Source organism: Pochonia chlamydosporia, chromosome 5, assembly GCF_001653235.2.
Source record: "Pochonia chlamydosporia 170 chromosome 5, whole genome shotgun sequence".
Classification (NCBI taxonomy): Eukaryota; Fungi; Ascomycota; class Sordariomycetes; order Hypocreales; family Clavicipitaceae; genus Pochonia; species Pochonia chlamydosporia.
This window is the reverse complement of record NC_035794.1, coordinates 613,455-639,509: the sequence shown is the minus strand read 5'-3', so window position 1 is coordinate 639,509 and position 26,055 is coordinate 613,455. Positions and strand designations below refer to the sequence as shown.

Below are 26,055 nucleotides of genomic sequence, written 5' to 3'. Positions count from 1 at the left end.
GTACTGAACATTAGGGTCAAAAAGCCAAAAAGAAATCGTTCCGGCGCAAATTGGCATGAAAGGAGACTGCCACTCAATTTCTCAAAAGAATATAGCGCTTTTAGGCGACACAACATGGTCTTGCATGGTCTTTTTACCTCAACTGCCACAGGCAATGCCGCCCGATGACTCGGCGGATGACTCGGTAGTAGCCCGAGTTGTCTCAAAGTCGGACCACGCAAAAGACCTGATGAGCGGGACTGTTAAGTGGTGTATTGTAGTTGTTCGTAAGGGCGTGTTTGCATACACAAGAAACTTGAAAGTTTGATCACACCCCGATTGATACCAGTTATCAGTGCCTTGCTTAAGGTCCCGTCCAAATGGGTGGTCTAAACATGTGGCTCGGCCACGCGAAAATTGAAGACGCCATGCCACCCAGCTTTGATGGCCAAACGACAGGACTATTCCGCAGCGTCCATGTCCGTGTCGTCCTGTCCCCCGCGGGCAACCGAGTCACCGAGCCACCGAGTTGTGAACTATCTTGAGGCGTCATGTATTCAGATGGCTGCCTAATAAAACAAGTCTATAGTCCGACTTGGCATTGCAGAGAAGTGAAAAGACCGAAGGCCAATCTTGGCGGACAGAGGCAGTGAACATGTGTACAATGAACGCCGTGGCAGACCATATTTAGCGCATTAAACACGTCCAGCTATTAAAAAAGCTGAAACTCAATAATTTTTCGGTATGATGAACTGTTTCGAGGCAAAAACCAGCATTAAAGTGGCCCCTGACATCGTTTGGAACATTGATAGAACCACCAAAAAATTAAAACAAACATGGAGACTTGAAGTCTGCCTGACGAGGCAGACTGCCGTTTTCGGCATGGTGACGATCCATCCCAGGAACAAAGCACCCACCCCGGCCGGAAACCAACCGAAAGACTGCCGTCAATCAAATGGCATGTTTGATGTTGCGTCTGGTGGATGCTTTGGTGGGTGCTTTGGTGTCTGGTGTCCTTCCAATTCAAGGTACCTGAACAGGGATGTACCTATAGTTGTTTGACATCAATATTGAAATGATACTGATGTTACCAGACCTGATTAGGGATGATCAGTAGACTGGAAGGAACTACTCACCAGGTTGGATGGCAAGAACAACTTCACCAGACGTGTCGTGTCAATCCAGAACCAGATCATGATCTCTGAAGCTACTAGGTAACTAGGTACCTACCCTTAGCTCGCCCCTGACATTCGGTCATTCTTACCGCGCTCGTCAGCTATTACAACTTCACAGGGCAGCTTCACAAGTTTTTGTTTCATCTATTCGACTTGTATATAACATTTAATATTTTAAGGCATCTGTCGTAATAGCTTGCAGACTGACCAAATACCTAAGTACCCAGGGTGCGCGATCCAGGTATCTTTCCAATGCTCATTACTCCGGTCCAGCTGCAACAAACGACGCGAAAAGACGTAGCCCGTGTCAGTTCTCATTGTGAGAAAATGTACAGTATGATGCTCTCTTCCAATCAGCCCAGTTCGTTCACTAGAATGTGGCTACTTTGCCGTTTTACATCTGGGTACTCGTACTCCGTTCTCCGTACTCCGCACATTGATTCGACCTTTTGACTGTCCACATAGACAAGGGAGCCCGGCTCATTCGCATGCAGTTAGCCGATAAAGGACAGTTTTTGTGATATCGTCAAGTGTCTGTGCCGCGGACACGGACGAACAAATCAACAGCCAGGCATCCAGCCCTGTCCACATTCGGCCGATAAACCCAGCACAGATCTCTTCCCATCATTCTACATCCCCGGAATCCCCGTCAGTACGTATTTAACGTTGCAGGCTGCAAAGGTTACCATAATTGCGGCTATACTACCAAATACAAAACACCGGTGTCAAAGTCAGACACGCTGGTCCCTACTTTATCTCAATGTCTTGGGTAACGAAAGCTCGCAAGATACCAATCACAACAAGGTGTCATCTGTAAGTACAGAAGTAACATGAACTACCGACCTAGGCACCCAAAGCATCTCAGCACTGTCCAGTATGCGCGATGCCAGGATCACAATTCGGTACTGGAGGACACATCAGTGCAAGAGCAGAGCAAATGGGCTATCTGGAGGCGTTGATAGCATCCGAACGAGAATCGTGTCCGCCGAGACATTCCCACCAGGGCAGAATGCTAGCCTTGTCCAAGAACCGTGCATTGCATCGCCCCCGGTCCTGTGGGCTGCACTTGGTCCTGGTCCTGAATTGGTTCGTGGATGCTTGGTGTTTGGATCGTTTGGTCTATCTCAAAGTACTTGATGCAACTCCAGACAGTTGGTGGTCTCAAAATTGATATGACTCGCACAAGGCTGAAATGATAATACAGTCAGTCGCATGCCATTGACACTAAGTCTTTACTACTATGCCAAAGACAGGACGAGCATGACCAGGCTCATGTCGTGTGGTTTATGCGCTGTATTGTCCTTCAGCATAGCCACACTTGGTCTCGGTGAGATTCTACGTGGAGGCAAACCTAAGCACCACAACAAACCCGACTGGACATGGACATGGACATGGATCCATGTGGGTGGTGGCATCAAGTCCAGCCACGACGGGGGCAGCAGAAAATTTGGGGAGCAATTTGATACCATTGATTCCTTTGCGGCGTGGTGGGAGTAAGATGGCAGCCCTTCACCAGAGCATCAAATTGATGGCTGTGTGATCCATGGCTGGTTTGACCCTCCATGTCCCATGTCATGTCCATGTCTGGTAACATTGAACATTTGAGCTTCAAAATGCCCCCAAGCTTCGAGAATCTCTTCAAAGCGCGCTAAGAGGACATTGAGCGCTAAGAATTGGGTAAGTGACGACAACACCCCAAAAATAGCCCCACTTACGTTCGGTTGTGGTGGCTGTTCTCTTCGCCTTGTGGATCTCCCATCATACATACTTGAGTGCAACTGCCAAGATGCTCAACTACCAGCCAGTCACCGCGGAGAATTGACAAAGGCACCGGTAAGCTGTTCACCACGAGGGAGCGTCAACCCTGGCGAAGGAGACCAGTTGACGCGTAATGGTGTCAGGTCTGGCTGCCAACCACGCAGGTAATCGGTAAGTCGACATGGTGTTGTTGGGAGTGAAGCTGAATTAGCTTCCCAGTTGGGAGTTGAGGACGCGTTGGAATTGCGCGTTCACAACGTTAGCTCGGTTGTCAAAACCCTCTCCGTGGATGACAGTGTCTAAGGTTCTAAAAATACAATAATATTTGCCGTTAAGTTGTAATGCGGCCCGTGGGAAAGGAATTGATGCAGGACTGCAGGAAGGAGGCGAAGTCATCCGCATGCTCCTTTATGATCTACCCTTGGTCATCAAACTGTTGTCCAGACAGTCAGGCATAGTGAGAAGAGCTTCGACTATGCGTCGCTGGCCGAACAGCCAAAACGCCACCAGCCACATCCCCATTGAATCAAGGTAACAGCAGACCATTCCACAAAGTAAATTCAACTCGGACCACTGCCCTACAGGGATGCTCGGGGAGATCTTTAACGAATGTTGTCAAGCCCAAGAAAGATTCTTGAGGAAACGCCCAGCCCAAAAGAGGATCAGCTATGGAGCACCGGGTATGAAAAGGACCTTTTGCAAACGGGCGTATGTGCAAAGAATTGGTGTGACCCTGTCTGCGGCGCAGACTCTCAGTCCAATACAGCCCATGTTTCTGATACCCTAGTGGTGGTGGCAGTTGTTGATGTCTGGTCCCTGAATCACTTTGTCACGCAGTATGTGTGCCAGCATGCTCGTTTCTTATTATTTCCGCCGTGGAGAGTCAGAGTCTAATTGCCCTAGCAGATGCGGTACTCGATCCAATAGTCCCTCGTTTGTTCTCATTCCATGCAGGGTAATTTTGAGCTACGCGCCAATTTCAAGTCAATCTCCGAATTCATTCGTCATGGCTCTACAAGCTTCAGCCAACCAGACCAGGGACTGGCAAAGGCGATTGAGGCCTCCAGTAACAAGGGAAAAGGGGAAGCGGCAACATGCCGAAAAAAGAAATTGGAAAGAGAAGAAGAGGTAGACACGTGAAAAAATGCCTTGCAATGGAAATGAACCCATGAGCCGAGATTTATACTACCCTATCTGGACGAAAACGCCGAAAATGTATGTTGTACCCCGTAATTCGCTGTTTATTCCAACAGAGACGAAAGAAAGTATATCCAATTTCCTCAACGCCGTTGAAAAATGTATGTTGTCAATCCTCCAGGGTAAATTGGCATCGAAGCCAGATGACAAGCCAAAATCGGGCTTTATTTTACAAAAAAAACAAAAATCCAAGTCTTATCTTGACCATATGGTTTGCAGGTTTATTCCCGTTGTTGATGATCCTTCCATTCCCAAATAATCTCTTCTATTACCATCTCTCAAATGACGTCTGATCGCTCGTAACCTGTAGCCTTCAAGGCCGGCTTAGGGACTTCACGGTCCTTGAAGGTGCTCACGAACGGATTCGGGTCTTCCTTCTGGTTCAGATTACCCAGCGTGTGATTGACGCCCCGGTGGCCAGCTTCGTCGGCGCGAATGTACAGGATGAGGTCTTTCATGGTACGGTTACCTTCGGGCATGTTCCAGTACTAAGCCACGTGCAAAAGAAGCGTTTGTTAGTACAGTTTTACTCCGCATGGTGTTGCATCTCCTTCGCAAGAGATGGGTTTTTGCAAATTGGGGAATGCTCACCTGGACGGCAATATCGGGGATTTCAAACTTTGGATCAGCCCACTTTGGTAAGTGACCGTCGTCGATTTCGCGAAGAGCCCGGGTATACGTGTGGACGGCTTCTTCTTCCAGGTATCCGACGAATCTATGGACGATCCGCGGGTGCAGGAGGTATGTGATGAAGAGGGCGTTGAAGAAGACGCCCTGGGCACCGATGATCATGAGCTTCATGAACCAGCCCGGCTCGCACATCTTCATGAATGTCAAGAGGTGCATTCTCTCGTTGTAGCTCTCTTCTAGAAGCGTCTCGATCCACCCGTTATCACGCTTCATGCGGCGCAAGCTGCTGAGGTGACGGAGCATACCGCCTACCATTCCTGGGACGCCGGCGATGCTTTCAAGGAACACGAACCGGATGAGCTGTATGCGAGGGTTAGCCTATCTGGACGATATATTGGAGTTCGGGAGCGGCTCTTGTTTGCTTTTCTGTGGGGTGCATGTGTTGGGGTTGATGGCCTCATGACATAGGAGATGAAACGTACCCATTGTGCTTCGGTGAGTGGTTTCTCTGCTACTACAGATGTAGTCGGGTTCTTTTTATCGACCTGCTGGTCCCTGCCCATCCCCGTCGCCTTGTCCATCCAGAAACGCGCAAACCGCACAATCTTCCACGCCGCCCAGTCACTAAAGTTTCGGGGCTGGCGGTGAGCGGGTTCTACGGCCACCATTTCCTCCATGGTATATCCATGGTGCGGCCATGCTGCCTTTGTTGTTTGAATGTGCGGCGTGTCTTTGGCGGGGAAGAAGTCCTTGAGGTTGTTTCTGGGTGTCGTGGAGAAGAGTCGCGGCGAGGCGATTATCTGGCGTTGCTGGGCTGCGCTCAGACAGGTCAATCGAAGACCGAGTGGTGATCCGACAAGAGCATGGTTCGCGGACCGGGCTAGCTTGATGGCCTGCCGTGACACATGAGCTCGACTTTGGACTGTGGTGGAAATCATGGAAGGCGAGGCGTGGTGCTGATAAGGGATGTATGAGTGGGTGAGTATGTGGTGAGGGGTGTCAATTGGGTAAATTGATGAGGTTTCGCTCCCAAGGATGAAAAGAATATGTTGTCGTTGTCGTAATTTGTTGTCGTTGATATGGGACAATCAATGGGTTTGTTTTGGCTTATGAACGCCACATGGTCTATGGAAGCTAAAATGGTCGGATTGTCTTTTATATGAATGGGACAGACTGATTGACATCAAATGGACACTAGACGGGAACACGGGTATCCGATTACACCAGACACCAAAAACATAACGGCTTGGCAATATCCGGCAAGCCATCGGCCAGCCCTTTAGCCCAAGGGCAGTGGCAACGCAACGTGGTTGGTCTCAGGGGAATGAAACAAACGAGAAGAGGCTAAAAAGTCAAATTCTCTCTCGCCAAATGACTCCGGAATGATGCCAGACGAAGACGGATCGGAATCGGTGTCTGGTTCACGAGGTAGGCTATTTGGTATTTGGGGTCCAGATGTCAGCCAAGACCAGATTTGGACCGACCTTGACTGCACCAGGTCCATCAATAATGTCAAGTACTCCGTATGCATACCGGCACTGGGGTCCATAGTCTGGTAACAGGTACTCCGTACAGTACTCGGAATACTGTAACGCAGTGCATGCAATGGAAGCAAAGGCCGAGTTCAAGTTATGGACCAGACATGTCAAGTCTGGTAGTGCTCGCAAACATGGCCGGTGGGTTCGCCTCTTGCGACTTGGTGGGTTCTGCTGACAATCCCCAGCAAAGCCAGTGGTCGGGATCTTCCGGACAACATTGAATGCCCACAAGCAAGGTGAGTCAAACTCCCAACTTGGCTCGTTACACTGTCTTGACTGTCCACCTGAGCTCGACCACCCATGAGCCTTTTGCTCCCCTCCTCCGAGTCATCCCGGTCTCACTTAGATGCATCCAGTTCTCGCACCTGAAGCTCCAATGCCCCATTCCCATTTAGCATCATCTATCCCTAAGTCAAGGCTATACCTGTCACGCGCATAGATATAATTTTCAACAGCTCGGTTGCTCATTCGTGGCCTGACCTCGGATCTCCATCCAAACATTGGAAGGATCAGCTCATGTCAGCTCCATTACTCCGTCATACCGAGATCGCCGAAAGCAAATTGGCCTTCATGCCTCATCTAAATCTAGGTACTTAGTTGCGTTCTGCATTTTCAGGCAATAAGCTAGAATATGCTATTGCCGGCTGGGCTACCGACGTCATCAATGCCTGGCCCATCAATTGATCCCGGCTACTGTGCATCCGAACAACTGGACCTAAACCTAGACCTGGACCTGCAGCTAGTACCTGCACCTACAGTATGGTTTGGCCTGGTGTCTGGTTACATTCAATGTCTGGTTGATGGCTCTCAAGCTGCTCTCGCTCCACCAACCAACCCAGACTGCCGGATGCGGCAAATTGTGCTCTTCGCTACATCTACATATGTACTCCATACCTATGTAGGTATTTGGAGTGCAAACGAGTCAACACTGTTGACGCATCCAGTCGGAAGTTTCTCTTTATCAAGTGTTTGGGATGAAATTCATCTCTTTGTTCAATCCTAGATGAACACCAATTCTGACTCGCAATCTTGGGAACTTGGAATAAGTCTGGCCTTTCCCTTCGGGGAGTTATGTTTGCCTTGGCTATTCGCAAGCATTTCTCTTCGCTCCGCACATTATGAGAAACTAAAGGGCAAAAGTTGCCCCGATCTGCTCGCCCAACGGCTCGACAATCCGCTACCAGGGAGTGAAATCAAGTTACGGAATCTTTCGCCGATTAATAAAGCGTTGGTCTACTTGTTGTATTGATTGCACCTTAGGTCCAAGGTCAATCGCACATGCCAATATCTGGGTTCGCTCTCCCTCTTAAATTCCTTGCCCCGTCCTTAGAGCCCAATGTAATCGTACGATTGAACTACAACCATGCGTCTCCCGTAAACTGAGTCCCCTCCAAGTCTTCACTGCTCTCATCTGTGCAACACAAATTGCCTACTGGCATTTACATCCTGGTATACCGTTAGTTGTATGATTTAGACTCGTGCGCAGACATGTTGCAAACCTTTCAAGTGGCGTCAGACCCAGAATGCGCATTCCATTCGCCAACGTAGATCGTGCCGCGTCATATAGTGCCATACGGGCCTTCATTAGCTCCCGTTCACTACCAACAACTTGCAGGTGGTCATAACTGCTGCTGATAACATGCGTCATTCGGAACAGATATGTGAGGACGTTTGTTGGTTCCAATGTCTTCAGAGCATTTTGCAAAACGTCCGGCCATTGTACCAGCATGCGCACAATGTTGACAGCATAATCCTCCTTCAACAGGGACAAGTTGGCACTGTCCAAATCTTCGTCCGTGAGGTTCGCACGACGCTTGATAGAGCAAAGTCGGGCATGTGCATACTGAAGATAAGGACCAGTGTCGCCTTCAAAAGAGGTCATGGCATCCATGTTGAATGTGTAGTTGTTTATCCTAAAGGGATGGTTAGTGAGCTGAGAGATCATAGGGTTGTCTAGAACGGCAGCTCTGCTGACCTCTTTCCACTCATGTCCTGGCACATCACACTGCTGATACCGAGAGTGTCTGCCGTGGCCACTGGGTTCTCAATCTGAGCGTACTTCTCTTCATTCTTCTTCATGGTCTCGTGCATATGATCCGCGCAGTCCTTTAGAATATCATCCAAGCTGATGATTATGCTTGTCAGTATAATCGACGATAGTAGCCACCCATTTCGGTGATAAGTCCTGAAAACTTACAATTTGACAGTTCCCCTTCGCGTGCTCATGCCCAAGACCAGTCCAAAATTAATGTGCTGACACTTTTTGGCAATGTCTTTATATCCGAGTAGCTCGATGATCTGGAAGAGTTGTTTAAGATGGAGGTCCTGTTGGCTTGCAACAACATAAATCATGTGGTCGAACTTGTACTTCTCATACTGTAAGATAGAGCAGTTAGCAAAACTGTAGCGGCTCGTTCACCAGCTGGGCAGGCCCAGGGGGTAGCAAGACATACACGCCCAAGTAATTCGCAGACGTCACGAGTCAGATAGAGTGCTGTGCCATCTCGTTTCCTTCACCAGGAAAAATTAGCGCTCATGCTGCCGTATCATTGAGTGCACTCAGCATACCGGAGAACGGTGGTTCCGAGCCTCTTCCCCTCCTTGCCAGGGAGGAGCTGCGTAAAATCCACCAGAACAGCACCTTTGTCTTCTCGAGAAATGTCCTTCTCCTTCATCTCCTCTGCCACTTTGGCCATTGACTCCTCAGATACCTGGCTTTCACCTACGCTACATTTAGTGATGAATGTTTGGAGTGAGGTGCCTAATACATACCACTGAATTCGTCAAACTGGATGTTAAGGCGAGAGTATGTTTCTATGATTTGTCAGCGAATTGGTCAATTTGCGTACTGGAGACCGAACTAGAACGGTTCAATGGCAACTGAACACGTGTAGGCGTAGGTAATTGCAGTCTGAAGATTTGTCGGCTAACCTTTATATCGAGCGATGCTAAGGTCCCTGAATCGCTGCCATTGGTCAAGGACAGCCTCATCCCTGTCGGTCTGATAGTGTCACTGTCAGTAATACAAGATTTTGATTATGAATTTCATATGTCAAGCATTTGTGACATCTTACCATGCGCTTAAAGTATTGGCGGGCTTGCTCATCGAGGCTGTTGGCTTCCATGGCACTAACATCTTTGCCCTCCTTCTTCTGCTCCTCAATAGCTTCCTTCTCAGCGCTCATCTCTGCGTTGATCTGGACGTACAGCTTAAACAGGTGGTCAATGGGGTTCTTCTTGAGTGCTTCCTCATCCCCATTTCGCTCGTACGCCAGAGCCAATAGTCCATATTGCTTGCCCCAATCTCCGAGGTCTTCAAATTGCATTTAGAACCCAATTCGTTTATACGTATGGCGTGTTGAGTTGATAATACTTACAGTTCATCCTGATGACGTCCCATCCACTTGCCTCGTAGACGTTGGCAATGAAACTGCCAATAATGGTAGATCGAAGATGACCGGCGTGAAACGGCTTGGCAACATTTGGGGAGCTGAATTCAACGATCTAAAAAAAAATTAGCATCCTGACGACAGGTTAATCAAAGTGCGAAGCCGTACAATGCGTTTCTGGCCAGAGGCAGGGTCTTTGGGATCCCGAAGACCGTTGAAATGGTTTTTACCTGTGCTCAATTAGCGCACTCGATTCCCAAGCTCAATCTAAACACGACGTACCGAAGCTCTTTCCGGCTTTCCTCACCAAAGGAATGATGGATTCGACAAGGGGTTCTCCCTTGAGAAAGAAGGACATGAAGTGTCCGCTAAGTGCAGGCTTTTTGAACAGAGGGTCGTCCTCAGGGAACTATGGTTCGATATATGTCAGTAAAAGACTTTATATCAAATACCATTCTTCAAGTTCAGCAGTACCTTCTCGGCCCACTCTTGGGCCAAGACGTCAGGTTTTTGGCCCTTGATCCGGAGTGCAGGAACTGCCACGACGAAATCACCCTTGTCAAGACCCTGAGTCCACATCACCACAGGATAAATGATGGAGGTCTCGACGCCGGATATCTTGGACATGACATCGCTAAGATGTGCCCGATATAGGTCAAGGGGATTGATCTCAGGGTGGGCAGTTGGATACTTCTGCGCGAGGCCGGCGAGCGATAACCCTTCAACCCGTTGGGCAAGCTGGTCCATAATGTTCATCTGGGCCATTGTAGTGGTAGTGGTGGTTCGACACAGCAACTGGGGCGGTAACAGGATCGATTTAGAGCGCCAGATAGAACGATTGGACGTCTGAAGGGCGTTGGCAACAACAATGTGAGCTGTGACGGGAATGGTCGAGATTCGGGACGGTCGAGGGAATGTGTTGAAAAGGCGTCTAGCCTGGTATAATGGTCGTCGCGGACGAGAAGAAATCGAAATGTTAGAGAGGAAGTTGGAAGGCGAGATTGGACGAGCTGTCATGAAGTCTTCCTGGCGCAAGATGAACCAGACTTTTTCGTTTCCTTCCCACTTGCAGAACAATCGTGACTCAAAAAAAGCAGTGCAGTTGATTCCCCACCACAGGGTCTGGCGGAGCAATACCGGAGTGTCAAGTACCTGGGTAGTTTGGGTGGCTTGACCAAGGGAGAATCGTAGGGCCAAATCCACCAAACAGTTTGGCGGAGTGTGGCAGGGTCAAGGCACTGACCCTAAATGAGCAGTGGTGCTGGGTCTTGTGTGGACAGATGGGTTTGATCTCCAGTCTGGGAGGAGGTGGAGGAACATTGAAGAGGTCCAGCCTGGCGGTTGGCGGGGTGTGCAAAGTCGTACAGACCTCAATTGATACCAAACTGCATGTGGGCTGGACACCAGGCATTTGAATATTGAGCGGGCAAGCTCAGCTCAGCCTGGTCACAAAAATCAAATGGCTACCAGACATGCACCACTGTCGTCGACAAGGGTATTTTTTTTTTTAAATAATAATAATTTGGGTAACTAGCCTGTCGTGTCTAGTTTTGATTCACACGCCAGGCAAGGCAAATTGGCTTGTAGAAGGCATGTTAGCATATCGTGGACCGAATGTCATTGTTGTGACTGCTTTGGCTTGGTCTAACCACCGAATCAAACTTTTCAGAGCTTGAACCATGCCAAGCAGTAGGGGCGTGTGACAGCTTCTCACAACATCACATCTAACCCATACATTATTGAATACGTATCCTCTTGGTTGATACCAATGAAACAGAGCGAGGAACATCGTTGAGGTCGTCCTCCTCGCCAACGACCATTCGCCTAGGTGTATCTGACAAACATGCTTGGGGACAGCTTAACCTCTATCGCAGCTCTGACGCTGCAATCGAGAATCCAAGTTTTCAAAGCCGCATGTGCCGTATTGGGCCGTCCTCGTTTCGTCGGCGCACTGGCACATTTACATGGTTGAAGCGCTGACTCACATCCAACGTTGGGGACCTGCACATATGTCTGGTGCTGGTGGAGCCGAGGACGACTGTGCCTGTGCACCCGCAGGATCTTGGGCAGAAACGTCTGAGTAAAGTAAGCCCAACGTCTTCTCATTTGCAGAAGAGATGAAGCCTCGCTTCACGTCTGCATCAACAGATGGATGGATAGCTGGGTTGTGATTCCGGCCTCAAGGATTAAGTTTGTTGCAGCAGTTTGGCAGTTTATGCAGGATCTATGAAGAGGTTCACCAACATGAACAGTTCCAGCATAAACAAGCCGTTTTTGCTCTTAGTCTGACATTGGCAGATCGTCTGGCTTGTCTGAAAATCGGGCCGCAGCTGGCACTTTCAGACCAAGCCACAACCCATAGAGTACCTGAGCTGGGTCCGTGACGATGTGGTCGTGACATCATCCGAGCTGTGGCCGTCAGGAATGTGTGATTGACCAGACGCCAATGCAGGTATGACTCTTATTGCTACATGTGTACAATACTTGGCCGCTCGCGTTGTGGGCTGTCGGGCACAGTCGGGCTGAGCGGATTCATGAGCAGTCGTCTGCCGGCAAAGACGTTCTGTCAGACAACTTGAAGCGCCTTGCAAATCGTCATGATGCCGTGACCTAGAGAACACTTGAAGGGCGATAGTGGTGCTACGGGGGGCCTGCATCCCGCGGTTCCATCATTGATGTCCGTGTCAATTGAAGAATGAAACCAATGGCGCCCTCACAGCCACATGCCCATGAAACATCAAACATCTTATGTAAAGGAGCGAAGCAATTTGATGCACATGCAGATCAAGGGCACTATCATGGAGTCTCAGAGAATGGTAGCTTTAGCACACTTGAAAGAGACTTTTGAATTGCGAGTGAACTTAATTTTGTCACATTTGATCGGTGCATGTCTGTTCCCAACATTGAAAGTCAAAGTTTTAATGTTACCAGGCCAGGCGCCATATAAGTTTAAAGTTGGATAGCCAGAGTCTACTCACGAGCTTAAAGCCGATGAGATGCCTCTAACAAAGAAAAAAAAAATTCCTCCGGCTCTACTTGCCTGCGCTAGTATTGCTTGAATTCTATTGATGTCAGCATTGAAGCGAAAATTAGCACGGTCTGGTGCCTTGCCTGTCAAACCCAGCATGCAGCCAGCCCATCTGACGCAAAGCGAACCAGACATTGAATGCAAACCAAAACCAGTCCAGGTTGAGGACACGCCGCCGCCCCTCCCTTGGCTTTCCGCGTGTGTCCCTCCCCCCCTCTCCCCTTTCATCCGTCTGGTCGCCTGCCTGCGCAACCGCACATGCACAAAAAAATTCATCATTCCTTCCTCATGTCCCCATTCCAGTTTCTCTTCTTCCTCCACTCATCACCTTTCGCAACATACTCCCGCGACGCCGAATACCTCGAACGGACATTTACCGCTAATTAAGCTGCCGGAAACATAGCTGCCATCTTGCTTTGAGTCGTCATTACGTTCTTTCACAGTCCAGTACAAGCCCTTGAAACTCCTTGACAAAATGCCAGCCCGAAAGCAGTGGGGTAAGAACTTCAACCTCCGTGTTCCATATCTCAACAGACACCAGAATGCGCATCTACATGTTAGCAGATCAAGATCTTCGGATATAGCCCCCGTCATTGTGATGCGGCTCTGTGGAGACTGCATCCTATCCTAGAATAGCATTCGTGTGCCTGTTTACCTGCCTGGGCTGCATTTTAGCTGACCGCTCTTTACCCCAGACGAAGAGGACAGCGACTCCAGCACTCCTCCTTCATCTCCTCCTGTCACTGCCGCGCGTCGACGCCAGTTTGACGATGAAGAAGACGATAGCGATGTGAGTATACCTTCCCTCTGTATCCCCTCCCGCCGGAGTAACCGCCAAGTCATTATTCGGACGTAGCTGATCAAGCATTCTTCAAGGTCCTTGAATCCTGGGATGCTGCTGAGGATTCCGAGGTAGAACGCGAGAAGGAACGCAAGGCTGCCGAAGCCAAGGCCAAGGTCGCCGCAGAAGCCGCCGCGAATAAGAAGTCCAAGGCCCAGCGCATCGCTGAGCATCAGGCCGGTCGGGCTCGTCAACGCGCCGAGGATGACGAAGAAAGTGAAGACGACGAGACCGAAGCCGAGCGCCGCGAAAGACTTCGTCGCACAGAGCAGGAGGCTGATTTGCGCCATGCTGAGGACCTCTTCGGCGGCGTAGGCATCAGCAGTGGTCGCAAGGCACCGACCATCGGTGCCGCGATCATCGTCGACGAGCAGGACCCTACCAAGACTGTAAACCTCGCTTCTCTGCCACTTTTCAATCCTCAGACCAAGAAACAGTTCGAGCTTCTGCGAACAACGCTTGCACCGATAGTCAATGGAAATACCAAGAAGGCTCACTATGGATTGTTCTTGGAAGAGTTTGCCAAAGATTTAGCCAAGGAACTCTCAAGCGATCAAGTGAAAAAGGTTGCCAGTGCACTTACTCGCCTTAGCAATGAGAAGATGAAGGAAGAAAAGGCTTCTGATAAAACTGGCAAGAAGACCAAGGCCGCCAAGACCAAGACCTCACTTGTCACCAACCGTGCCAACGCCACGGATGTATCAACATACGACGAGGACGCGTTTGGGGAGTATGTACAAACCATCTCACTAATAATTTCCATTTCAGTCTTGCTGACCAGTTTCACAGTGATGATTTCATGTGAGCCAGCTTATAAGAATTCAATGCAACTGCTGCTCCATCCTCAGTCCCAGCCCTTAACCCTGGTAGGGGTGTTCCACCGGCCTGGACAGCCGGAACGTTCTATCTGCTTGCGGCGAATACCTGGTCCAATTTTTCAGAAATCGAACATGGACCTGCTCACAAAGTGTTCAATCGCGTCGAACAGGTAATTCACTGCCGCACTTCGACAGTCAAGAACACTAGCCTGTGTTGTGTGGAAGGCGCTCCCTAGGCCTGGTTCGTGGCTCTTGGGACGGGACTTATGGGGATGGATGTAGTTCGGCGGGGTTGTGCGTGCTGAGGACATCTGATTTGATGATTATGAGAGCATTAGATGGATTATTCGCATTTTGTGGGCAAATAATACATAGTTTGAAATTGGCATGTGCATGTCCCTTCGGCTCTGCTTGCAAATCTTTGCAGGATTGTTAGGTTTCCAAGGAGAAATTAGTCAATGGGATAGAACGGCATGTATTTAGCATCAAGACTGAAGACGATTTTTTGAGCATCAAGATAAGAGCCAACTTGGTGATCACGATTAGTCCGCATGTTAATAGTTTGGTTGTTGTTGCAACGCTATGTGCATGCGGAGTCATTCATCCCTCCCTCGTTCTTTTGACGCAACCCCTAATAAATCGTGTGTTCACATAACGCCGTTCAGTATCTCCCAGGCCGAGTATTAATTCTAACGCCGTGTCCTAACCGCTCGCTGCGCCAACCGCCTTCCGTCCCGTCGCTGTGGTACAGTACAATGCTTTCCCCAAAAATTACAAATCCATATCCAGCCAGTAGTACAAGCGTGCTGAGAATGACGCCAGGAAGTAATAGCAAATATAAACAATAGGGTATTAGAACAGAGTAGAGATGTCATGAGGGATTATTGCATCAAACCACATTACCTGCCATGCCCATGAATAGAGCGTGAACAGCTAGAGATAATGTCCAGAAGCCAACCTTCTTGAACCGACGTACGCGGCTCTGTTGATCTTCGACGTCCTTGGCAAAGGCATCGTACGTTTCGACTGATGCATCATTCATTAAGCCGCAGTCAAAGACGCTCCAACTTCCGTCGAAATCACTGAGACGCTTGACAATGCGGCAAGATATTGGGATATAAGTCTTCTTGGCGTTGATGTATGCCACGATTGGCCGCACAAGCGCCTGGTTGACATAGGATATATCTCTTGTGAAGAGAGGTACAGCAGCCTTCACGTCATTCATGTGAATTCGCATGTCCATGATAAGATAACGGCGATCTTCCTCGCCTCCTTCGCCATCATCGCTAATTTCAGGAGCATCGACATGTCCTGCTTCTGATAGATGGCCGGACTGGACCAGGACGGGACTGTTGTCGGTAGAGTTTGGTAGTAAACGCTGCTTGTTCAAGATGACCACTTCCTCCAACTGGTCATAAAAATCAGTCATGACTTTGGTGATTCCTTCGTCTGTCTCGGCAGGCAGCATTACATCAGCAACAATGTCGACATTTCCCTCGTAAATCCAGCCAAAAGGGCCTTCTACCCCTCGATTTAAATGATCAATCCTCAGTCCATCAATGCGAAGCCTGCTGAATTTCTTCCAGGCGTTTTCTTCTCCCAAGCCCAGCATGGCACCTTGATCTTGGCGAGAGACGATGCCATGAACTTGTCGTGGGTGTATCGTAAAAAGCGATCCATCAAATGATCCAGACATGTGATTGGCGGATAAGAAGTCGTAGAACAGCCATTGCTTTCGCAACCGGGGAAGCTCGCAGGAATATATGCTGACAGAAAATGGCCGAAAATCGTCAGGTTGGTGAATCGTCAACAAGAGGTCCTCCAGTTTGAAGGACTCTATTTCAAAATCTCCCGGTTGGTGTTCGTGCCTGTATGATAGCGGATCTATTTCCTCAACCGGCCATTGCACTGAAGTGCGATCTACAACTCCCCTAACTCCATTCACCTCAACGTCTTTCAATAAACCCTTGCCGTTCCACCAATTGAGGAACGACAAGGTGACGTTGACATTGGCAATGGTTACATCGAATTGTGTATAATTGCCGTCATCTTCCGGGTCAGAAGATTCAGCAAGTTGAGCCTGGCGTCCGGCAGCTGCCACCGCGGCTGCATCTGACGAGCCCTTGCTTACCGAGGACTTGGCCTGTCCAGGGCGACGAGAAACAAACACGTTGCGAAATGCAATCACTCCGTTTTTCCATTTCGGAACAATGGCTGACTCGAATACCACTGTAACGCCAGCAGATTGCGTCAAATAATCGCCAACCCACTTTGCAAGAGTTTCTGTGTGTAATCGTGAGCTGCGCTCTGATGGTCTGGCATCAAGCTGACTTACCTTGTGCAAACACTGTGTTGATGGAGAAGATAAGAAGAGAGAAGAAAGTTGTCGTCCCAACCAGAACCCAGACAATATGTCCCAACATGAACCATGACACAAAGGCACCCCATTCATCGGCGTTCCATGGGCGCATGCTCCTGATGGACATCCATTTGAAACGAACTTTGAGCCTTTCCCAGAATCCATTCGCGGCAGCAAGGAGCTCTTCTTTTGTTGGTCTATGTGGCAATTTCGGCAGATGAAGATACTTGGAGACCGAGGACGCTATTGATTCGACATCGGCTTCACTGGTCGGCTGTTCTGGTGCTGTCTGTTGTCTTTGGTTCGGTGGAGTTTGGGTTCCTTCTGGGCCGTCGTAAGGTTTCCTTGAAGATTGATGTTCTTGGGTCTGTTTTCGCACATTAGAATAGCTACGCTGCTGATACTGTAGGAGTCCTATTGAAGTATGCACCAGCCTGTTACGGGGACTAGTAAGCGGCCGTGCTTGGTGTCGCAAGGTCGACAGTAAGTATCGATTCGGTATTGTCCAATCAAGGTTGCGTCTCGTCAAGTGCGATTGCGAACAGCGCTGAATGGTTTCTGTCCGGATTTGGCGCCTATGACTCGATATCATTGCTTTTCGACATATCGACATTGACTGCGTTTGTTGGTTAAGCCGCTGAAAGGGCAGCATTTGGAAGACACTAGCTCCAGGAGGCGCCGGGCGCTGTGACCAAACCTGGCTCCCTAGCAGCCTTGATGAAATGGCCTTAGACATTTTTCCAGTTCATGGCGCCTGGTTGAGTAGGTTCTGGCGCTGGATCTGAGGTTTCGTATTCAATGTTGGTTTGCCCTCACCAAGAATGAATGATTCTCGGAGGCAGGCTGATATGGCGAGAACCAAGATTCTGCCAAAGTGCATAAAAAGGCATTTATGACGCGCTAGAGAGCCAGGTACGTACCAAAGTGGCTGCGGGCATCCAGCCAATAGATAAGCTGCGATAAGCCCACCACAAATTTTCGTGAAGATCCTGGGAACTGCAAAAGTCGGTGGTGGGCTGGCCACTGAACCATACCTCAATTGACCGTCTGCTTAATCCAATCTTTCAAGACACACAGATTATCCCTCAAGACGACGTACAGAAGCTCTCCCGCGAGAGAATTCATAAGCCATACAAATAAACCCCTATTCGAGCGCAGCCGCCATGCCTGCCCCAACGGCATTGAAAAAGGCCGACGATGCCCCGCTTGAGCCCATAGATGCTTCGCTTCAGGCTCAAGGTAATTCACAATTTTTCATATTGCATGGACTTTGTATTCCCGTTTAAGTAGACTAACAATTATTGCGAAGATAACGATGACGATTATCTCCTTGGCGAGGCTGGCTCCGAGCTGGTGGATGGAGAGATTGCGCCGTTGACGAACGAATTGGAGGAAGATTCAATGGCAATCGATGAAGAGGGCCGACCGCGATTTGCTCCATCTAGAGATATCGTGAGTATATCATCTACTATCTGCAAAGGCTGGGGGAAGGCGATTTGCTGATGTATGTGCAGGATCCCGTCACAAGAGTAGAGACTCGAAAGATTCCAGTGCCGCCTCATCGCATGACGCCCCTGAAACAAGCCTGGCCGTCGATTTATCCTCCCCTTGTTGAGCACCTTAAGCTACAGTGCCGAATGAATATCAAACGCAAGGCGGTAGAGTTGAGAACGTCACAGCATACAACCGATTCTGGGGCTTTGCAAAAGGGTGAAGACTTTGTAAAGGCATTCACTCTTGGTTTCGACGTGGACGACGCTGTTGCCTTGCTCAGATTGGATGATTTGTATATCGAAACTTTCGAAATCAAAGACGTCAGAACGATGCATGGTGACAGCCAAGCCCGTGCGATTGGTCGCATTGCTGGCAAGGATGGAAAGACCAAATTCGCAATTGAGAACGCCAGCAGAACACGGATTGTATTGGCCGACTCAAAAATTCATATTCTAGGTGGATTCAAGAACATCCATATGGCACGAGAGTCAGTGGTGAGCTTGATTCTCGGCAAACCTCCCGGCAAGGTGTATGGAAACCTGAGAACCGTGGCTGCAAGGATGAAGGAAAGGTTTTGATGGGCTACAAAATCAAGGAATAGTTTTCGGCACAACAAGGCGTTAGGACAAGCATGCATTTACAGCTGATGATGAAAATCAAAAGAAAGATTTGTCACGAAAATGATAGCATCAAACACGGATCTGCTATGCAACTGGATTGGCGTAAATTACTTGAACAAAGGTAGTGACACATACAAGTCGAAAAGGCGCATCAGGTGTGGTACAATGTGGTGAACATGCCATGATTGAACCAAGACGTTACTCAAGACGTTACGTGATAGTATGTATGTAGCGAACAGAGAAGTTTCATGGAGGACAGAAGCACGGGTCCAAGGGGCCACACATGTGGACTAACATGCTCCGATTACGTTGCTGATGTTTATTGGGACCAGACAACTTCTGTTCGTTAACCTATCACCGGCATCAGTGGCCCCATTTACGAGCCGCGAATGGCTCATTACGTGTTTGACAAAGACAATGAGAATTGAAGGCCGGAGCTTTGACGGAGGCGGCCTTAATTAGTGCAAATGGCACGCAGGCGAATAGCAGGATACCTCAGGGTTCCGCATAATTCTATAGTGTCACAAGTAAACCCTTATCGGAGCTTGGTGCAAAGCAAGTGGAGGTGGTGAGATCTTTTTTTCCCTTTTGTTTTTTTTGCTCCCCAGCCTGCCGCACTGCGCACTAGGAACGCTTTTGCGGCGCCGCTCTACGTCCAGCCCCTCCTCTCTCCCCTCTTGCCTTTCGTTGCCCCTCTGAATCCGGCGCAGTTGGCTGCTGCCCCACCAGAAATCCAATTGATTGCACCAAAGCAATCAGACCAGTCGACCTTCAAGAATGCCACCCATGTCCAAGTCACAGGTCCCACCCGGACATGTCTGGCAGCTCAAAACCTCACACCTTCTCTCAACAAACATCATCTCGCAACCCTTTTCTCCAATCCATTCGAGTAGAATTTTCGCACCACAGTCGCGAAATATACTGAAACTGGTACGTATAGTCCAAACGAGCTTCCATTTTCCCCTTCACCGTAACTGTTTGGTGCTTCTTGTGCCATCACCTTCCCACCATTGTACCCGTCCATGTCAATGGGAATCTCACCCAAGCTGCGTGCGTCACTGAGGCATATTCGAGCCAGCTCTGGGGGTCTTTTGATTCTTACCCATCCTATTCCCTTCTGCCAACCTTTACCATTGCAAGCAAGCCAAATGGTCAACTTGTCTATCTGAGTTATATTTCACCTTCCCGTGCTGCTGTCCTTCTCTGACATCGGAGTTGTTTGGGCACATGCCAGACAGCTTGTTGCTCTGCCCCGCCCCCACCATCAATGTTGCCCTGCTTCCATTCTCAGTCAAAGTCTGTTGCTAACATTTCTTGCGATTCTGCTAAAGAAACACAATTGTCTAAGTCATTTGTAAAGATGGCCATCACCAAAGTTCACGCCCGTTCTGTGTACGATTCTCGCGGTAACCCCACCGTCGAGGTTGACGTCGTCACTGAGACTGGCCTGCACCGAGCCATTGTTCCCTCTGGAGCATCTACCGGTTCGTCCCGATCCTCCACCCCGTATGCCGATACAATGCATAACCGAGAATTCAGGTCAGCACGAGGCTTGCGAGCTTCGCGACGACGACAAGTCCAAGTGGGGCGGCAAGGGTGTTGGCAAGGCCGTCGAGAATGTTAACACGATCATCGGCCCTGCCTTGCTGAAGGAGGGCATTGATGTCAAGGATCAGTCCAAGGTCGATTCCTTCCTCAATGGCCTTGATGGCACTGCGAACAAGACCAAGCTTGGCGCCAATGCTATTCTTGGTGTCAGTTTGGCTATTGCCAAAGCTGGAGCCGCTGAGAAGGTCTGCCGAACATCGCCCAGCAACCAATACAAAATGGGGGATGCTAATATTACCTAGGGAGTCCCTCTGTACGCCCATATTTCCGACCTGGCTGGCACTAAGAAGCCCTACGTTCTTCCCGTCCCTTTCATGAACGTTCTCAATGGCGGGTACGTAACGAATTGCCTCTTTGCATCACCATAAGAACTTGAAGAAGATGAATGGCTGACTTGAGTAGCTCCCACGCTGGTGGCCGCCTGGCTTTCCAGGAGTTCATGATTGTTCCCTCGTAAGTCATTATGATAATCATGGTGTAATGGAGTCACATCTAATGAATTCTGTAGTGATGCCCCTACCTTCTCTGAGGCTATGAGACAAGGTGCCGAGGTCTATCAGAAACTGAAGTCTCTCGCCAAAAAGAAGTATGGCCAGTCTGCGGGCAATGTTGGTGATGAGGGTGGCGTCGCTCCGGATATTCAGACTGCCGACGAGGCCCTTGAGCTTATCACGGACGCCATCGAGCAGGCCGGCTACACTGGCAAGATGAAGATTGCCATGGACGTCGCCTCCAGCGAGTTCTACAAGACCGACGCAAAGAAGTACGATCTTGACTTCAAGAACCCTGACAGCGATCCAAGCAAGTGGATCACCTACGAGGAGCTCGCCGCTCTGTACTCTGACCTCTGCAAGAAGTATCCCATTGTCAGCATTGAGGATCCATTTGCTGAGGATGATTGGGAGGCTTGGAGCTACTTCTACAAGACCCAGGATATTCAGATCGTTGGTGATGATCTGACTGTCACTAACCCTCTCCGCATCAAGAAGGCCATTGAGCTTAAGGCTTGCAACGCCTTGCTGCTCAAGGTCAACCAGATTGGTACCCTGACCGAGTCTATCCAGGCTGCCAAGGACTCTTATGCTGACGGCTGGGGCGTCATGGTTTCTCACAGATCTGGAGAGACCGAGGATGTCACCATTGCCGATATTGTTGTGGGAATTCGATCTGGCGAGATCAAGACTGGCGCCCCATGCCGCTCTGAGCGCTTGGCTAAGCTCAATCAAATCCTCCGAATTGAGGAGGAGCTTGGTGACCAGGCCATCTACGCTGGGGCCAACTTCCGCAAGTCGGTCAACCTTTAAATGCGCTTTGTCTGCAGTCAGTGTTACCGGTTGTGGCAATTGATGACAAAAGTGGCCTGCAAAGTGGAATGAAATGAGCCAGGATGATACACCAGAACGCAAAATTGATGGATTGAATTAGATAAATGAGATAGCCGAAAGCGAAGCAGTGAGGCTAAACGCCTAGATATGAATCAAAAAGTTAATTTTCCAAGCCATAGTCCATCACATACCAATCCTCCAGCCGTACCTGTCTACCAACGTCAGATCCAACTAAAGCTGGACAGGTTAAAGTGGCAAGCCACTAGGGGTATTATGTGGCGGTGGACTCTGCAAGTAGATTTACCAGCCACAGCTATGTGAGGACACCACAAGGTTGACGATGTGGCTGTCACCACAGCAACCAACCTAAAGCACAACAAAAGTTGGGCTGCAAACATCAACATTATGTGGCACGTCGTTTTTCTATCGCGCCGTCTAACCACCGACAGTCGCTTCACGAGGAGAATCGCCTCCCCTTGTGCATTCGAACCCATCATGGCGGCCTCCAACAATCTCATTGACTTCGACGTCATTGAAGGACAGAAGGAGAACATCCAGTCCTTGCCTGGTGGGCGTTCTGCAAGGAAGCTGGCCGAGTTGTACTCCCCATCACCTTTGCATAAACTCGCGACACCTACACCTTCGGATACCAAAAATGTTCACGACTGCATTCGCGCAGAGTATGAGGCAGAAATTCAGAATATTTCAGAATCAGATGACCCTCTGGACGTGTTCGACCGTTACGTCAGATGGACCTTGGATGCGTATCCGACGGCTCAAGCAACACCACAGTCACAGCTGCACACGCTGCTCGAGCGCGCTACAAAAACGTTCATAACATCTGCACAATACAAAAACGACCCTCGCTACCTGAGGCTATGGATTCATTACATCCACTTCTTTTCGGATGCCCCCAGGGAAGCGTACATGTTTCTTTCTCGTCATGGGATCGGAGAGGGTCTTGCCCTCTTCTATGAGGAGTATGCTGCTTGGCTAGAGGGTGCAGGAAGGTGGACACAGGCCGAGGAAGTCTATAAGCTTGGCATTGAGCGCGAGAGCAGACCTGTTCAAAGATTGCTACGCAAGTTCAAGGAATTCGAGGAGAGGATGGCTCAGGAGCCCGCCGACGCCATTGAGCCGTCGTCACCAGCACTTCCAACTATGCGTCCAGCGCTGGCTGCAAAAGTTGATCCCTTTGGATCCATGTCAAGATCTGCTGACCCTCAAGCGCCACGGCCAACAAGCGGTGGCAGTAGCGCCACCTCGAAGCCAGCGAAGTCAAAGCTTGCCATCTTCTCAGATGCAGATGCCAAGCCCGCTCCTTTGGCATCCAGGGGAGAGGGATCCAAAGGATGGGATTCGATTGGATCGATATCCGACCGCAAGAAAGAAAATGCCATGGAACCAAAGCCGTGGGTTGGTGAGACGCTGAAAGCAGGAGGAAAGAAGAGTGCTGCTCCAAAGATGGCAGTCTTCAGGGATCCGGTAGGTTCTTAATCACAGTACTCCCTGTTTCCAAATCGTATGTTGATAAGAATAGGACTAATTTATTGGCTGCTGGCATTTGTTCGTTATTTAGTCGCTATCTCAAATAAACAACATCATCGTTGTACCATCTAAAAGCCAAGTGACTGTACACCCGCAAACGGGTAAGAAGGAGTACATATTTGTTGATCTTGCTGCCGTGTACCCTGCTCCAGAGGAACCTGGCTCGGAGTTGAGCTTTGAGGAAATCATGGCCACTCGCCGCGGGTGGCTTGATCAGTCTTGGGATCATGAGACGGTTGATGAGAACCTCGTTCCTGAGCCCATGGGAGAATTGAATGGGATTGAAGAGATCAGCCATGGCGTCAAAGGTAAACTTGTCATACATCGCGACTCGGTGCTCCTTGATGAAAATGGAGATATGAGAGAGCAACCCCGAGAGCCTCGTATCGCGAAGAAGAAGAAGGTTATGGAAGTAAACGAGACTCAAATAAGTAAGGCACCCATCGAACCCTGCAACTTTCAGTGTCTAATATCTTCAAGTCAAGGCAAAGTTGGACTCTCCCTCGGGTCCAAAACTGCGCAAGAAGCAGACTTCAGAGCCAACAATGACGCTTCATACCAAGGCAGCGACAGACGATATTTATGACATCTTTAATGCCCCGCTCAGGTCAACCAACTTGAGTGAAACTGGAGAAGAGGAAGATTATGAGACAGACGGTGATTACACTACCGATGGTGAAAGTACTGGCACCACCAGACAGCTTGATACCGTCAGTGAGAATGGCGATGATGACGCCGTCGACGCGAAAAGTGTTAGCGAATGGTCAGACTACTCAGCTCAAAGACATATTCCGGATATCGAAGGGCGGGTTGTAGATGACACTCTAGCCACGCGCAGCGAATTTGACGAGAATGCTGGAGAGCAAGAAGCCGAAGGCAACACGTACCGGGCAAGTAGTACAACCGAGGACGGGGTAGAGACTCCAACGGATGGAGGTTTGCCTCGTAATACTCGCACAGTATTCATTCCTATTCCCCCAGAAGATTACGACCCCCCGACACGTCCGTATAGGGATCCGGCCGAGGTGGCGAACAATCGACTCCCATTTATGACACCAATAACAGAAAGAACAGAATGCTCACTGGATGTTGACCTGGAGCGCCGCGACACTTTCAAGACGCCGTGCCGACGAGATGGGACAATCCACGCCATGGAAAACGACTCCGACAGCGACCTTCCAAGCAGCCCGCTGAGGGAAGTTGTAGACGACGATTGCCCGATGCCCAAAATCCCGGCGGCCTTAGTCCCGAGATCCGCACCTATTTTGAAAAAGGGGCCTGTCAACAAACCAATACCTCCAAAAGGCCCAATCATCAAAGACATACAGTGTAACCCGGTGGATATCTCTCTCCGCCAAGACATCCTAAGCAACATCCAACCTCCTTTAAGTTCATATGCCGGCTTCCATGACCACAGCGGGCAGAAGTGTGAATATGGAGGAGATATTCGCAAGTTTGCAAAGGCAATGAATAGACTGAACAAAGGCGGTGCAGACAGAACAGGCCCGCTTCCGGCTCCAGTTGTGATCGAATTTCCTAACACAACCCGGGTTTATCACCTGAAGAGGGAGCTCGGCGTGGGTGCATTTGCTCCGGTATATCTTGTTCAAAATTCTTCCCCCAATGAGGAAGAGACCGACGAGAATGCAGCTGTTGCAATGGGTAAAGGCTTGTTCGCCGTGAACCATCGCAATGAACTTGAAGCTCTCAAGATGGAGGCGCCTCCTACTCCGTGGGAGTTCTACATTATGAGGCTGGCACACACTCGTTTAGGCCCACAGCATCGTGCGGCGGCTTCTTTGTCTTACGCTCACGAGCTTCGATTGTATCAGGACGAAGCATTTCTCTTTCTGCCTTATCACCCTCACGGAACCTTGTTAGACGTGGTAAATTTCTTCAGAGCCGAACCTTCTGGAGTCATGGATGAGCAACTTGCAATGTTCTTTACTATTGAGCTTATGCGAACTGTTGAAGCCCTTCACACCAGGAGCATTTTGCATGGGGATTTAAAGGCCGATAACTGTCTGCTTCGTCTAGATGCTACGTCGTCGGACCAACCTATTTCAACACCGTGGAAAGCGGATGGCAGTGGCGGTTGGTCTTCGAGAGGTATCGTTCTCATTGACTTTGGCCGGGGAATTGACATGAAGGCGTTTGTGCCTGATGTGGAATTCATCGCCGACTGGAAGACCTCATCGCAGGACTGCGCGGAGATGCGTGAGGGTCGCCCTTGGACATGGCAAATTGACTACCATGGTTTAGCGGGTATCATTCACTGTCTTCTCTTTGGGAAGTACATTGAAACTCAGCGATGTGACCAAGGCGGGCTTGGGCGTACTGGAAGGAAATACAGAATCCGAGAAAGCCTTAAACGATACTGGCAGGCAGACCTCTGGTCTGAATGCTTCGAGGTGTTGCTCAATCCTGGATCATTTATGGAGGTTGAAGAAGGATGCAAGATGCCCGTGCTGAAATCGCTAAGAAGTGTACGGGAACGAATGGAACGGTGGCTTGAAGCAAATTGTGACCGTGGCGTCGGCCTGCGTTCACTAATTGCCAAGTTGGAAGGATATGCAAAGTCTCGCAAGTAGAGGAGGAGAGGCCAGAGGCTTCAACGCTACCAGTATATCATTCGTTGGGGAGTTTGTTTTCGGCCCGAGTCTGGTCAGGTCAGTAACTTCATATATTTTGGCGTCTGGGGCAAACATTCATGTGGCGTTTCACCTGAGCACATGCAGTAGCACAATA

The 26,055-nt window shown here is 49.5% G+C and overlaps 11 protein-coding genes across 11 annotated transcripts; 6 read left to right on the top strand and 5 right to left on the bottom strand.

The window, feature by feature from the left end:
• Positions 1-1,406: 1,406 nt before the first annotated feature.
• On the top strand, positions 1,407-1,607 carry VFPPC_16174 (hypothetical protein; the record flags this gene model as incomplete). Its single annotated transcript, XM_018293927.1, has 1 exon — positions 1,407-1,607. One exon carries the CDS (start codon positions 1,407-1,409, stop codon positions 1,605-1,607), a length of 201 nt encoding a protein of 66 aa, XP_018141498.1.
• Positions 1,608-2,030: 423 nt separating this feature from the next.
• VFPPC_16173 (hypothetical protein) lies at positions 2,031-2,291 on the top strand (the record flags this gene model as incomplete). Its single annotated transcript, XM_018293926.1, has 1 exon — positions 2,031-2,291. The coding sequence occupies one exon, from the start codon at positions 2,031-2,033 to the stop codon at positions 2,289-2,291; it is 261 nt and encodes an 86-aa protein (XP_018141497.1).
• Positions 2,292-4,387: 2,096 nt separating this feature from the next.
• On the bottom strand, positions 4,388-5,677 carry VFPPC_05497 (alternative oxidase; the record flags this gene model as incomplete). The annotated part of the gene is made up of 3 exons (XM_018284685.1): positions 4,388-4,597; positions 4,701-5,099; positions 5,222-5,677. The coding sequence occupies 3 exons, from the start codon at positions 5,675-5,677 to the stop codon at positions 4,388-4,390; spliced, it is 1,065 nt and encodes a 354-aa protein (XP_018141496.1).
• A 2,039-nt stretch (positions 5,678-7,716) lies between these two features.
• On the bottom strand, positions 7,717-10,431 carry VFPPC_13851 (arginyl-tRNA synthetase; the record flags this gene model as incomplete). The annotated part of the gene is made up of 13 exons (XM_018291623.1): positions 7,717-7,723; positions 7,777-8,190; positions 8,253-8,402; positions 8,475-8,653; positions 8,731-8,788; positions 8,846-8,999; positions 9,050-9,091; positions 9,209-9,278; positions 9,352-9,590; positions 9,655-9,781; positions 9,835-9,896; positions 9,949-10,075; positions 10,141-10,431. 13 exons carry the CDS (start codon positions 10,429-10,431, stop codon positions 7,717-7,719), a joined length of 1,920 nt encoding a protein of 639 aa, XP_018141495.1.
• A 1,059-nt stretch (positions 10,432-11,490) lies between these two features.
• Positions 11,491-11,772, bottom strand: VFPPC_16172 (hypothetical protein; the record flags this gene model as incomplete). The annotated part of the gene is made up of 1 exon (XM_018293925.1): positions 11,491-11,772. One exon carries the CDS (start codon positions 11,770-11,772, stop codon positions 11,491-11,493), a length of 282 nt encoding a protein of 93 aa, XP_018141494.1.
• A 130-nt stretch (positions 11,773-11,902) lies between these two features.
• Positions 11,903-12,070, bottom strand: VFPPC_17977 (hypothetical protein; the record flags this gene model as incomplete). Its single annotated transcript, XM_022429643.1, has 1 exon — positions 11,903-12,070. The coding sequence occupies one exon, from the start codon at positions 12,068-12,070 to the stop codon at positions 11,903-11,905; it is 168 nt and encodes a 55-aa protein (XP_022285303.1).
• Positions 12,071-13,169: 1,099 nt separating this feature from the next.
• VFPPC_05496 (eukaryotic translation initiation factor 3 subunit EifCj) lies at positions 13,170-14,340 on the top strand (the record flags this gene model as incomplete). The annotated part of the gene is made up of 4 exons (XM_018284684.1): positions 13,170-13,191; positions 13,390-13,484; positions 13,571-14,265; positions 14,325-14,340. The coding sequence occupies 4 exons, from the start codon at positions 13,170-13,172 to the stop codon at positions 14,338-14,340; spliced, it is 828 nt and encodes a 275-aa protein (XP_018141492.1).
• A 902-nt stretch (positions 14,341-15,242) lies between these two features.
• VFPPC_05495 (mitochondrion biogenesis protein) lies at positions 15,243-17,448 on the bottom strand (the record flags this gene model as incomplete). The annotated part of the gene is made up of 2 exons (XM_018284683.1): positions 15,243-16,636; positions 16,689-17,448. The coding sequence occupies 2 exons, from the start codon at positions 17,446-17,448 to the stop codon at positions 15,243-15,245; spliced, it is 2,154 nt and encodes a 717-aa protein (XP_018141491.1).
• Positions 17,449-17,875: 427 nt separating this feature from the next.
• On the top strand, positions 17,876-18,784 carry VFPPC_05494 (pre-rRNA-processing protein; the record flags this gene model as incomplete). Its single annotated transcript, XM_018284682.1, has 3 exons — positions 17,876-17,951; positions 18,022-18,164; positions 18,227-18,784. The coding sequence occupies 3 exons, from the start codon at positions 17,876-17,878 to the stop codon at positions 18,782-18,784; spliced, it is 777 nt and encodes a 258-aa protein (XP_018141490.1).
• A 1,402-nt stretch (positions 18,785-20,186) lies between these two features.
• On the top strand, positions 20,187-21,738 carry VFPPC_05493 (enolase; the record flags this gene model as incomplete). Its single annotated transcript, XM_018284681.1, has 5 exons — positions 20,187-20,310; positions 20,366-20,619; positions 20,677-20,768; positions 20,837-20,887; positions 20,943-21,738. 5 exons carry the CDS (start codon positions 20,187-20,189, stop codon positions 21,736-21,738), a joined length of 1,317 nt encoding a protein of 438 aa, XP_018141489.1.
• A 516-nt stretch (positions 21,739-22,254) lies between these two features.
• Positions 22,255-25,898, top strand: VFPPC_05492 (checkpoint protein kinase (SldA); the record flags this gene model as incomplete). Its single annotated transcript, XM_018284680.1, has 3 exons — positions 22,255-23,244; positions 23,339-23,738; positions 23,788-25,898. 3 exons carry the CDS (start codon positions 22,255-22,257, stop codon positions 25,896-25,898), a joined length of 3,501 nt encoding a protein of 1,166 aa, XP_018141488.1.
• Between the last annotated feature and the right edge of the window lie 157 nt (positions 25,899-26,055).